The sequence below is a fragment of the Capra hircus genome, chromosome 19 (genome assembly GCF_001704415.2).
Source record: "Capra hircus breed San Clemente chromosome 19, ASM170441v1, whole genome shotgun sequence".
Taxonomy (NCBI): Eukaryota; Metazoa; Chordata; class Mammalia; order Artiodactyla; family Bovidae; genus Capra; species Capra hircus.
In genome coordinates, this window is record NC_030826.1 from 8,747,140 (window position 1) to 8,760,035 (window position 12,896).

The following is a 12,896-nucleotide window of genomic DNA, read 5'->3' on the forward strand; positions in this document are numbered from 1 at the left end:
TAGCATCATTCTTTCCAAAGAAATCCCAGGGTTGATCTCCTTCAGAATGGACTGGTTGGATCTCTTTGCAGTCCAAGGGACTCTCAAGAGTCTTCCGCAACACCACAGTTCAAAAGCATCAATTCTTCGGTGCTCAGCCTTCTTCACAGTCCAACTCTCACATCCATACATGACTACTGGAAAAACCATAGCCTTGACTAGACGGACCTTAGTCGGCAAAGCAATGTCTCTGCTTTTCAATATACTATCTAGGTTGGTCATAACTTTTCTTCCAAGGAGTAAGCATCTTTTAATTTCATGGCTGCAGTCACCATCTGCAGTGATTTTGGAGCCCCCCAAAATAAAGTCTGACACTGTTTCCACTGTTTCCCCATCTATTTCCCATAAAGTAATGGGACCGGATGCCATGATCTTCATTTTCTGAATGTTGAGCTTTAAGTCAACTTTTTCACTCTCTGCTTTCACTTTCCTCAAGAGGCTTTTTAGCTCCTCTTCACTTTCTGCCATAAGGGTGGTGTCATCTGCATATCTGAGGTTATTGATATTTCTCCCAGCAATCTTGATTCCAGCTTGTGTTTCTTCCAGTCCAGCGTTTCTCATGATGTACTCTGCACAGAAGTTAAATAAGCAGGGTGACAATATACAGCCTTGGCACACTCCTTTTCCTATTTGGAACAAGTCTGTTGTTCCATGTCCAGTTCTAACTGTTGCTTCCTGCATACAGATTTCTCAAGAGGCAGGTCAGATGGTCTGGTATTCCCATCTCTCTCAGAATTTTCCACAGGTTATTGTGATCCACACAGTCAAAGGCTTTGGCATAGTCAAGAAAGCAGAAATAGATGTTTTTCTGGAACTCTCTTGCTTTTCCCATGATCCAGCGGATGCTGGCAATTTGGTCTCTGGTTCCTCTGCCTTTTCTAAAACCAGCTTGAACATCTGGCATTTCATGGTTCACATATTGTTGAAGCCTGGCTTGGAGAATTTTGAGCATTACTTTGCTATCATGTGAGATGAGTGCAATTGTTCGATAGTTTGAGCATTCTTTGGCATTGCCTTTCTTTGGGATTGGAATGAAAACTGACCTTCCAGTCCTGTGGCCACTGCTGAGTTTTCCAAATTTGCTGGCATACTGAGTGCAGCACTTTCACAGCATCATCTTTTAGGATTTGAAATAGCTCAACTGGAATGCCATCACCTCCACTAGCTTTCTTTGTAGTGATGCTTTCTAAGGCCCACTTGACTTCACACAGCACGATGTCTGGCTCTAGATGAGTGATCACACCATCATGATTATCTGGGTCATGAAGATCTTTTTTGTACAGTTCTCTGTATTCTTGCCACCTCTTCTTAATATCTTCTGCTTCTGTTAGGTCCAGATCATTTCTGTCCTTTATCGAGCCCATCTTTGCATGAAATGTTCCCTTGGTATCTAATTTTGTTGAACAGATCTCTAGTCTTTCCCATTCTGTTGTTTTCCTCTATTTCTTTGCATTGATCACTGAAGAAGGCTTTCTTATCTCTTCTTGCTATTCTTTGGAACTCTGCATTCAGATGCTTATATCTTTCCTTTCCTCCTTTGCTTTTCGCTTCTCTTCTTTTCACAGCTATTTGTAAGGCCTCCCCAGACAGCCATTTCCCTTTTTTGCATTTCTTTTCCATGGGGATGGTCTTGATCCCTGTCTCCTATACAATGTCACGAACCTCATTCTGAATGTTGAATTTTAAGCCAACATTTTAGGTTCTATATGTTTATTTGTGCTTTTATTTCCTTTATTTTAAGAGATGCATTCAAAAAAATATTGTGGCATTTATGTGAAAGAGTATCTGCCTGTGTTATAGTATATGGTTTACATTTAGGTCTTTAAGCCATTTTGAGTTCATTTTTGTGTATTATGTGACAGAATATTCTAATTTCATTCTTTTCCATGTAGCTGTTCAGTTTTCCAAGCACCAATTATTGAAGAGTCTGTCTTTCTCCATTGTGTATACTTCCATCCTTGTTGGAAATTAATTGACCTTAAATGCATTGGTTTGTTCCTGGCTATCCATGCTATTCCATTGATCTATGTGTCTGTTTTTGTGCCAGTACCATTTCTATATTTTTGTAGTATACTCTGAAGTCAGGATGCATAATTCTCGTTCTCAAGATTGTATTGGCTAACAGTGGTCTTTTTCACTCCCTACAAATTTTTAAATTATTTGTTCTAGGTCTGTGAAAAATACCACTGGCATTTTGATAGAGATTGCATTGAATCTAGGTTGCTTTGCAGGGTATGGTCAAATAGTAATTCTCAAAGACATAGAAAGTTTTTGACAACTCCCATTGTTCCCTCGTCCCCAGCAGGACTCATTCCATCTCTGCTTCCTGTGCCCAGTTCAACAATTTCTCCCTGAGGATGCACACTCTTCCCCAGAGTCATGCCCATTAGTCATGTGTGTGAGGGATGGGCAGAGATCAGGAAGCTGTGAAGCTGCATAGAGAGGACCTTCCAGAAAGATGTAAGACCTCAAGTCTCTTTTGCATTTGGGCTGTAGGAAGGTGAGAGCCTGAAGGTTTCCACATCTGCCAATAGATCAGTGGTAATTAGGTTCTTTAAACACCTACTAGAGGCTGGAGAGAAAAAACAAGTGATAGACTTGATGGTACCAAGTTTAAAGTTGGAGGAGAGCCTTGGGAAGTAACTGGGGTGAATATGCTTTCAAAATAATTGCTTCTGTTTGCATGTAAAACCCATTAAGTTTAGTAAGCACGTATAGATCTGACCTTGTGAGACAGGGAACAGAAGATAAGGAAATTCAGTTTAAAAATCTCCACATAGTCAGTTGCCCACTTACTACATTAACTTGACAATATTTGCAGAGCATGTGCTGTATCAGAGTTGCTGTTCCAAATTACAATGTAGGGAATAGAGGAGGGAAGCTGAAAAAAAAAAAAAAAGAACGATGGTAAACCTATAACAGAGGTCAGTTCAGTTCAGTTCAGTCGCTCAGTCGTCTCTGACTCTTTGCGACCCCATGGACTGTAGCACACCAGGGTTCCCGGTCCATCACCAACTCCCGGAGAGGAGGTAACAGGGGTAAATCCAAAATATTATAATATTATAAGATTTATTATAAGATCTGAACAACAGAGGTAAATTCAAAATATTATAAGAATTCAGAGAAATGGGAATTTGTTCTGCATGGGAGAAATGGTGACAGCAGAGACAGAGAGGGTGATGAGTAAGTGGGGCTTTTCCAAGCTTTCGGAGGTATGAACAGAATTCCAGGAAATAAACCTGGAAACAAAAAAAATATGTGGCATATTTAAGACTATAATCCATTAAAGAACTAGTGGCTCAGCAGAGGCACAGATGCTGACTTGAAACACAGAAGGAGGTTACGTTCTATAGCCAGGTATGACATGCTAAAGTTGCATGCACACGTGTATTTGTTTCTACCCTGACTTGACCCACAAAGTATTGGATCCACAAAGCCTAAAAGGCTCTGGTGGAATCACTACAAGAATAGATATGAGAGGGGACAGTGATCAGATCAGTGTTTAGAAAGGTCTCATGGACAAGCTATGTAGAAGGTGGACTGGAGTGAAAGAAGATGAAAGTGAAAAATAAGAAGGCAGTGATCTCTAACGGATAATGGAATGGGGGAGGTCGGGGTGGGAGCTAAGTGGAAGCAGGGGCTGGGGAGGGTGCTTACCCTCACCTGTCACCTCTGTCTCTAACCCTGAGTCCTGTTTCATCTTAAGTCCCATTCACCTCCCCCCACTCCCCCCCCCCGCACTGCCCACATCACCTCTCCATTTCTCTTCTAGTCCTCCATTTTCCTCTCTTGTAATTTCCTTCCTCCCTTTAATTCTTTATGTATTTCCATTTCTTTCCAACATTCTCTTCCTCTTCTACCCTTGGATTCAATATCATCTTCTAAAACTGCTGTTCTTTCAGAAGAACTCTAAGTCTAATATATTCATCTATTTCTTCACTAATGTTGTTACCCCTATGCCTCTTGTCTCCATCTATGACCTGGGGAACTTCACCAAGTAAGGGGCCACCTACTGTGGAGGATGGAAAGAAATGGAATTCCCAGGTGTCCAGCTGTGACTGGAGGCTATTCTGCATGGATCTGCACACACAGTAGTTTTCACCCACTCAGCAGTTAACATCAGGTATTTATTAAGTACTAACTATGAGCAACAGAGAAAGCAAGGGCATCCCCACTCCAGTACTCTTGCCTGGAAAATCCATGGATGGAAGAGCCTGGAAGGCTGCAGTCCATGGGGTAGCTAAGAGTCGGACAGACTGAGTGACTTCACTTTCACTTTTCACTTTCATGCATTGGAGAAGGAAATGGCAACCCACTCCAGTATTCTTGCCTGGAGAATCCCAGGGACGGGGGAGCCTGGTGGGCTGCCGTCTATGGGGTCGCACAGAGTCGGACATGACAAGCAACTTAGCAGCAGCAGCAGCAACTATGAGCAAGCCCCAAGGAAGGGCACAGAAGGGTACAAATAAATTGTGACTCAAGACCTATGTCTGTAGCACATTATGAATTGGAGAGGAAAAGGGGGACACATGAGAAGTTCATTAACATTATGATGTGTTAACTATTGCATGAAAAATGATTGGTATAAAAATCATATAGAGGCTGGAAGAAGGGAAGATCTTTAGAGTAGGAGAATACACAGAGGAGAGTGATTACAATTTAATATTCCAGACACTGTTCTAGGAACCTCATGTGTTACTTTACTTAATCTCCTAGACCAGCAGTCCCCAATCTCTTAGGCATCAGGGATCTGTATTTGGAAGACAATAATCCCCAGACCGGGAAGAAGGAGATGGTTTCTGGATGACTCAGGCACATCACATCTATTGTACTTTCTATTTCTAATTGGAGGCTGCTGCTGATCTGACAGGAGGAACCGATCCATAGCCTGGAGGTTGGGGACCCCTGCCCTAGACTATTTCTACTAAGAAAACAATTGCTATAGAAGTGGGAACTGAGATTCAGAGAGATCAAGCAACAAGCTCAAGGCCAAATCTCAAGGAAATAGAGGCTGTGAAATTTGACTGCAGGTCTTTTGCACCCCAAGTGTCTTCCCACCAGCATATTTCACTGAATCTTTGAAAGGCAAGTTACGTGTGTCACTGGGTGGCTCTAAGATATCTCAAGAACGTATATTCCAGCACTAACTAGTGAACTCTCCAGAGACAAGGCCATGTAATCAGCACCTGGTATTACAATCTGCGCATAAGCATCCATTATCTAGACCGGGACAATAAAAGCACTAAAAGGACAGGTAACAATTTCACGCATCTCTCTCTCTGGTGTGTTTCCTTTAGGTGTATGGAGAAGACACCACGGCATCAGGGAACCTCACATGGGTGTCAGAATTTGTCTTCCTAGCGCTCTCCCAGACTCAGGAGCTCCAGCTCTTCTTGTTTCTGCTGTTCCTGCTTGTCTACACCACCACTCTCATGGGAAACCTCCTCATCATGGTCACAGTGACCTTTGATTCCCGGCTCCAAACACCCATGTATTTTCTGCTCCGGAACTTGGCTGTGTTAGAGCTCAGTTTCTCCTCAGTCACTGCCCCGAAGATGCTGGCGGACTTCCTCTCTAAGAAGAAGACCATCTCCTACCAGGGCTGCATGGCCCAGATCTTCTTCTTCCACTTTCTGGGAGGTGCCATGGTCTTCTTCCTCTCAGTGATGGCCTATGACCGCCTTGTTGCCATCTCCCGGCCCCTTCACTATGTCACCATCATGAACACTCAGGTCTGTGTGGGGTTAGTGGTGGCTAGCTGGGTGGGAGGCTTCATTCATTCCATTTCCCAACTGGCTCTGATGCTCCCACTGCCTTTCTGTGGCTCCAACACCCTAGATAACTTCTACTGCGATGTTCCACAAGTGCTGAGACTCGCCTGCACGGACACCTCCCTCCTGGAGTTCCTTATCATCTCCAACAGTGGGGTGCTGGTCCTCATCTGGTTCCTCCTCTTCCTGGTCTCCTACTCAGCCATCCTGGTGATGCTGAGGTCCCACTCAGGGCAGGCGAGGAGGAAAGCAGCTTCCACCTGCACCACCCACATCGTTGTGATGTCTATGGTGTTTGTCCCAAGCATTTACCTCTATGCCCGGCCCTTCACCTCCTTCTCCGTGGACAAGGCTGTGTCCATTAGCCAAACTGTCGTGACCCCCATGCTCAACCCCATGATCTACACCCTGAGGAACCCGGAGATGCAGGCAGCAGTGAAGAGATTAGGGAGGTGCCCTCTGGCTTACAGAAAGGAGTGACAGCAGGTGGGTCACTTTGGTTTTCTTTTCCATTTATAAGGTAGAGAGAGAGTTGCTGTATGCCTCTTCATAGCTTTGGAAATGTTGTGAATTTCATCTTAGAACTTTATAATTTTGAAATTAAGCAACTCAGATTTTTAGGAAAAAGGATAACTTCCTTATTATTTTTGTGTGAAGGTTGATTTGAACATTCCTATGACAATAAGATATGTTCTCTTGGAAAGCCACACCCTCCTTTCTCTCTTTTGGACAGTTTCCTCTTAGGATGACAGCATTTCCCCAGAAGAGAAGTCCTGTTTTCTGCATTTTGACCTCTTTGCCCAATAATCCTTTTGTTCTTTGTTCAGAATGATACAGCGCAGAACTTGGAGACTTAGCCCTAAACTGGGAGTCTTTGACCCACTATTTAACATACTAGTAACCTGGAATGATCCACCTGGTCTCTCTTGGAGTCATGAATTCTTCCTCACCAAGCTAGCATAAAACAATATCTGTCTCATTAATCTCACTTTTGTTAAAGATTCAAATAAAAAATGTGTAAGATATATTTTGCAAATCATAGAACCTATGTAAGGATTATTTTTATGGTTATTATTCTGAAACTGTTCTTTATCAGTTGAGTAGTGTTTTGGAAGTAGGGCAGCTCTTCCTCAGTGCAGTGAGGGAGGTGTGGAGAGGGTGAGGGCTGGACTCCAGAGGGGCCGTGCAACATGCCTAAGGGTGCTATTGAGATTAGAGAGTGACATCAACTGAGGGCTTTGTCTGCAAGACTCTGACTGCTTACAGCTACTACCCCATCCACCCCAATCTTCAGACTCAACACTTTTTGCAACAGGAATGGGAAGATCCACTCACTTCCTCATTCATTAATTTGTATTTGTAAATATTCCAGCATCCATTTGGGACTTAAGGCATTACTTTATCCATAGCAAGTGCTCTATGAAGGTCTGTTGATTATCTATCTCTCTATACACTCCTATTCCCCTTCCTCTTTCCCTCTGTCCCTCCCTACATGATTTCTGCCAGTTTAGCCTTCCTATATCCATCTGAGCCTTTTCCCCCAATTCACTGGTGTGCCTTGCTTCCTTTTTGCTTGGACTTTCATACCACACACCTGTCATGTCTTTCCTGCACTATCAAACTGGGGCTTTGGGGTCAGGTTATTAGAGTTGAAGAGAAGAAATAGCTTATGGTTAGAGTTGCAAGGGGCTATGAACCCAATAAATTTAAATAAAAAGAAGCCATTTATTTTAATGATGTAAAGCTGTCACTGAAATAAGGTGAAGTCAGGTATTATGGGAATAAACAACTGTCAAGACTGACACAGCTGGTCCTCCTCCCCCCTCCCTCCATTCACCATTCCCTGCCTATGCAGTCACCTGTGTATGGCTCAAACAGGAGCCTCTCCCAAAAAAGCTGAACTTTTCTTTCTGCTTTCACAATCAGCTAGCTCAGTCTCTCTGGATTCAAGTTCCAAAGTCTTTTGTTGAGGTTGGACCATGTATCCCAAGTGGCTGAGGAACGTAGGGGTCATGTGATGTAAGCCCACCCCTTGAGCAGGGATTGTGGGTGAGGGTTGTCCCCGAGAAGGAGCTTGTGGGTGCCAACTCCCCCAAAGCATGTCTATCATGAAAGGAACAAGCAACATGCCTCTTACATGGCACCATCCAAGAAACTTGTCATTAGTTATGTCTAGACATGTATGCTTTTATTCATTCATCAGATAAGTATTTACTGTCTACAATTTCTCCTTCTGTTCTACTTTGTTCTCTTTGCCCCCTAGGTCTTTGGGGAAAGCTCCCGAGTTTGTTTTGGCTGAACCAATTAAAGGAAGGACAGGAGCCTGAGGAAGTAGGGCATTCTAGGAGGACAGGTGGCTGCGGCTGCGGCAGTGGCAGGGGCTGGCCCAGGAGGAGCCATCAGCAATTTCTGAGAGAGCTGGAATGGAGAGGGAGCTACGGGCAGGAGGAGGCAGCTGGACGCCCAGAGACAATGATGCGACGTCTGCCTGCCGGGATCTCCACCCCTGGCCGTGTCTTCTAACTGCTTTGACACTGGCGCACACCAAGTACAAGGCAGAGGGTGCCCATGCAAACCAAAAGTGTTTTCTGTTTTCTTGTTGAATTTAAAAACAACAATAAAACTGACTAAAGGTGCTTGTTATAATTACTGTGTTCATGCAACTCTAAATCATGTCAGCACTAAAACAGTCCTTCCTGTCAGATGGGTTGTTCCTACCACCCTACTCCTCATAAACCCTGTGTGTTTGTGGGTGTATGTGTGCATGCGTGTGTGTGTGTGTGTGCACGCACGTGCGTGTGTGTGTGCATGTGCGTGTGTGAGACAAACAGATGGGGTCCTGAGAATCTGGGGGTAAATTAGAATTAGAGAGGGAAGATCAAAGGTATTATGAAGAGGAGTGTTAAGTGGTTGAAAGAGGTGATCACATATACTTCTGGACTCTTCAAGGGTGTCAATAAAGCAGGCAAAGGCTTGGGTGAGGGAAAAGGTTGAGTTGGAGCCTGTCTCCCATGACAGAGAATGTGCCCCAAGATCCCCTGTACAGCTCTCCCAAGAATCTGAACATGGTCCCATGGCCTTTGGTTTGACCAGCAGCATGAACTTGATGTAGGAGATAGATGGGCTCCAGGTTAGACATTTACAACTGGCCTCCTATTTACATTTCATGGGGTACAAAGAAGTGGGCTTCAGGCTGGATACTTAAAACTGTTAGCATTTTCTGAGACAATAGATAGGTGGGCTCCAGTTAAGGCATTTACAATCAGCCTTCTATTTGCCCTCCAAAATGGAAGTAACAAAAGAAACAGGGTATAATAGGCATTTGTCTCTTGTATATATCTTAAGGTAATAATCATGGCAATGGTCAAGGTTAATAGCTGCGGCAAGGACAAAGAAGGGAAAACCTTGTTTGAGTGAACGATTAAGGGATCTGCTTCCTCCCTCTTTTGGGACAAGAGAGACACTACACATGCACAGAAAGACTCCTTGTGGGTTAAAAGTCAGGGGATAACACCAGACCGTGATGAGTCTTGCTTCTCCCAGAAGCCTTCACTTTGAGATCCACCTCGGCTGAGGTGTGCATGGGCACCCCAAGGGAGGGTCCTAGAGTGGGTCAGGTGTGGGAAAAGAAGCCAGATAATTGGCCTGAGTTCAGTTCAGTTCATTTGCTCAGTCCAGCTCCACCCCACAGCCTGCAGTACACTAGGCTTCCCTGTCCATCACCAACTCCTGAATCTTGCTCAAACTCATGCCCATTGAGTTGGTGATACCATCCAACCACCTCATCCTCTGTCGTTTCTTTCTCCTGCCTTCAATCTTTCCCACATCAGGGTCTTTTCAAATGAGTCAGTTCTTTGCATTAGGTGCTACCAATGAATATTCAGGACTGATCTCCTTTAGGATTGACTAGTTGGATCTCCTTGCAGTCCAAGAGACTCTCAAGAGTCCTCTTCAACACTATAGTTCAAAAGCATCAAATCTTCAGCACTCAGCTCTCTTTATGGTCCAACTCTCACATCCATGTGTGACTACTGGAAAAACCATAGTTTTGACTAGATGGACATTTTTTAGCAAAATAATGTCTCTGTTTTTTATTATGCTGTTTAGATTTGTATTTGTTTTTCTTCCAAGGAGCAAGAGTCTTTTAATTTCATGGCTGTAGTCAGCATCTGCAATGATTTTGGAGCCCAAGAAAATAAAGTCTGTCACTGTTTTCGTTGTTTCCCCATCTATTTGCCATGAATTAATGGAACCAGATGCCATGATCTAGTTTTCTGAATGGTGAGTTTTTAGCCAGCTTTTTCACTCTCTCCTTTCACCTTTCTTTCGCTCATTAAGAGGCTCTTTAGTTCCTCTTCACTGTCTGCCATAAGGGTGGTGTCATCTGCATATCTGAGGTTATTGATATTTCTCCCAGCAATCTTGATTCCAGCCTGTTCTTCATCCAGCCCAGTATTTCACATGATATGCTCTGCGTAGAAGCTAAATAAGTAAGGTGACGATATACAGCCTTGACGTACTCCTTTACCAATCTGGAACCAGGAATACAAACACCTGGAAGAACTGACTTATATAAATCACTTAATCGCCTCTTTACTCTGCTCCTCCTCCCTAGAGGTGATGCCCACACCCTTTCTCTCTAGGTGTGCACCTCTGCCTTGCTTCTATCTCAACTAAATAAACCATTTCTCTGGGTGCTCTCCCACCTATTGTGCTGTCTCTAATAATAAACTTGTATCTCCATTGACAATTTCTGCCTTCATGATAAATGCATATTTCCCTGGGGGCAAAGATCCAGGGAAAATAGCTTCTAGCCTCTAGCCCTTGGTGGTCTGGTGGTTAGCATTCCTGGTTCTCATCCAGGTTACCCAGGTCCAATTACAGGGCTGGGAATTAAGATCTCACTTCACACCATCGCTCACGGCCGCCTTGCTGAGACCGAACTGACAGAGCAGCCACAACGACCAGGAGACCTGCTACTTTGCGCTGGGAACTCTCATGAAGAAAGGACGTATTGTTTCCCTGTCTCATCCTCCCCACATCAACGCCAGACAGGAGGGGCTGGAAAGAAGAAGAAAGAAGTGTGAAGGACACTTGGTCAACCACTTGTAAAAGAATGAAACTAGATCACTTTCTAACACCACACACAAAAATAAACTCAAAATGGATCAAAGATCTAAACGTAAGACCAGAAACTAGAAAACTCCTAGAGGAGAACATGGGCAAAACACTCTCAGACATAAATCACAGCAGGATCCTCTATGATCCACATCCCAGAATACTGGAAATAAAAGCAAAAATAAACAAATGGGATCTAATTAAAATTAAAAGCTTCTGCACAACAAAGGAAACTATAAGTAAGGTGAAAAGACCACCTTCAGAATGGGAGAAAATAATAGCAAATGAAGCAACTGACAAACAACTAATCTCAAAAATATACAAGCAACTTATGCAGCTCAATTCCAGAAAAATAAACGACCCAGTCAAAAAATGAGCCAAAGAACTAAATAGGCATTTCTCTAAAGAAGACATACAGATGGCTAACAAACACATGAAAAGATGCTCAACATCACTCATTATCAGAGAAATGCAAATCAAGACCACAATGAGGTACCATTTCACACCAGTCAGAATGGCTGCGATCCAAAAGTCTACAAGCAATAAATGCTGGAGAGGATGTGGAGAAAAGGGAACCCTCTTACACTGTTGGTGGGAATGCAAACTAGTACAGCCACTATGGAGAACAGTGTGGAGATTCCTAAAAAAATTGCAAATAGAACTGCCTTATGACCCAGCAATCCCACTACTGGGCATACACACTGAAGAAACCAGAATTGAAAGAGACACATGTACCCCAATGTTCATTGCAGCACTGTTTATAATAGCCAGGACATGGAAACAATCTAGATGTCCATCAGCAGATGAATGGATAAGAAAGCTGTGGTACATATACACAATGGAGTATTACTCAGCCATTAAAAAGAGTACATTTGAATCAGTTCTAATGAGATGGATGAAACTGGAGCCTATTATACAGAGTGAAGTAAGCTAGAAAGAAAAACACTAATACAGTATACTGACACATATATATGGAATTTAGAAAGATGGCAATGATGACCCTGTATGCAAGACAGCAAAAGAGACACAGATGTATAGAACAGACTTTTGGACTCTGAGGGAGAGGGAGAGGGTGGGATGGTTTGGGAGAATGGCATTGAAACATGTATACTATCATGTAAGAAACGAAGTGCCAGTCTATGTTCGATACAGGATACAGGATGCTTGGGGCTGGTGCACGGGGATGATCCAGGGAGATGATATGGGGTGGGAGGTGGGAGGGGGATTCAGGATTGGGAGCTCGTATACACCCGTGGCGGATTCATGTCAATGTATGGCAAAACCAATACAGTATTGTAAAGTAAAATAAAGTAAAAATAAAATTTTAAAAAGAAGTGTGAAGGACAGATAAGCAATAAAAGTACAAATAAGTAAATAAGATAATTTCATGAAATAAAAGCTTTGAAGGAAATGCTTTGGGGTAATGTGACTGGTAGGATGGGCAGCATTATAAAATGTGGTCAGGAAAGCACTCTCTGAGGAGGGGATATTTGAGCAAAGACCTGGACAAAGAGAAGGAGACAGTCAGACAAAGGTCCATGTGATGGGCACGTATTCCAGAAACAGCAAATGCAAAGGTCCTGAGGTAAGAATGAAGTTGGTACCCAAAAGAGAAAGAAAGAGGTCAGCATAACTGGAATGTGATGAACAAAGAGGCTCTTGGGAGGAGGCGAAGTCTGAGGTGTTGTGTTAGTTATCTACCGCTGCAGCTAAAAACAAAGTATGTTTTATCTCTCATAGGGTCTGCGGGCCAGGAATTCTGACAGGGCATGGTGGAAACAGCTCATCTCTGCTTCTCGAAGTCTTGAACCTCAACTGGGAGACTCAAGGCCAGGGACGGAATGGCTTGCAGTTTCATTCTCTCACATTGTCCAACTGTTGAGGTTGGTGTTGGCTGGATGCATAGCTGAGGCTACTGACGAGTCTCTTCATGTGGCCTGGGGCTACTGTCGCACCAGCAGTAGCAGC

The 12,896-nt window shown here is 43.5% G+C and overlaps 1 protein-coding gene across 1 annotated transcript; it reads left to right on the forward strand.

Moving 5' to 3' along the window:
* Positions 3,192–6,290, forward strand: LOC102186717 (olfactory receptor 4D2-like). Its single transcript, XM_005693182.2, has 2 exons — positions 3,192–3,251; positions 5,337–6,290. Exons 1-2 carry the CDS (start codon positions 3,192–3,194, stop codon positions 6,288–6,290), a joined length of 1,014 nt encoding a protein of 337 aa, XP_005693239.2.

What these genes read in the sequence shown, in the direction of transcription:
- LOC102186717 (XM_005693182.2), top strand. Translation starts at nt 3,192, where the DNA reads ATGGTGACAGCAGAGACAGAGAGGGTGATGAGTAAGTGGGGCTTTTCC. An exon ending in GCTTTTCCAAGCTTTCGGAG is followed by an intron (nt 3,252 to 5,336) that starts GTATGAACAGAA and finishes TGTTTCCTTTAG; the next exon opens with GTGTATGGAGAAGACACCAC.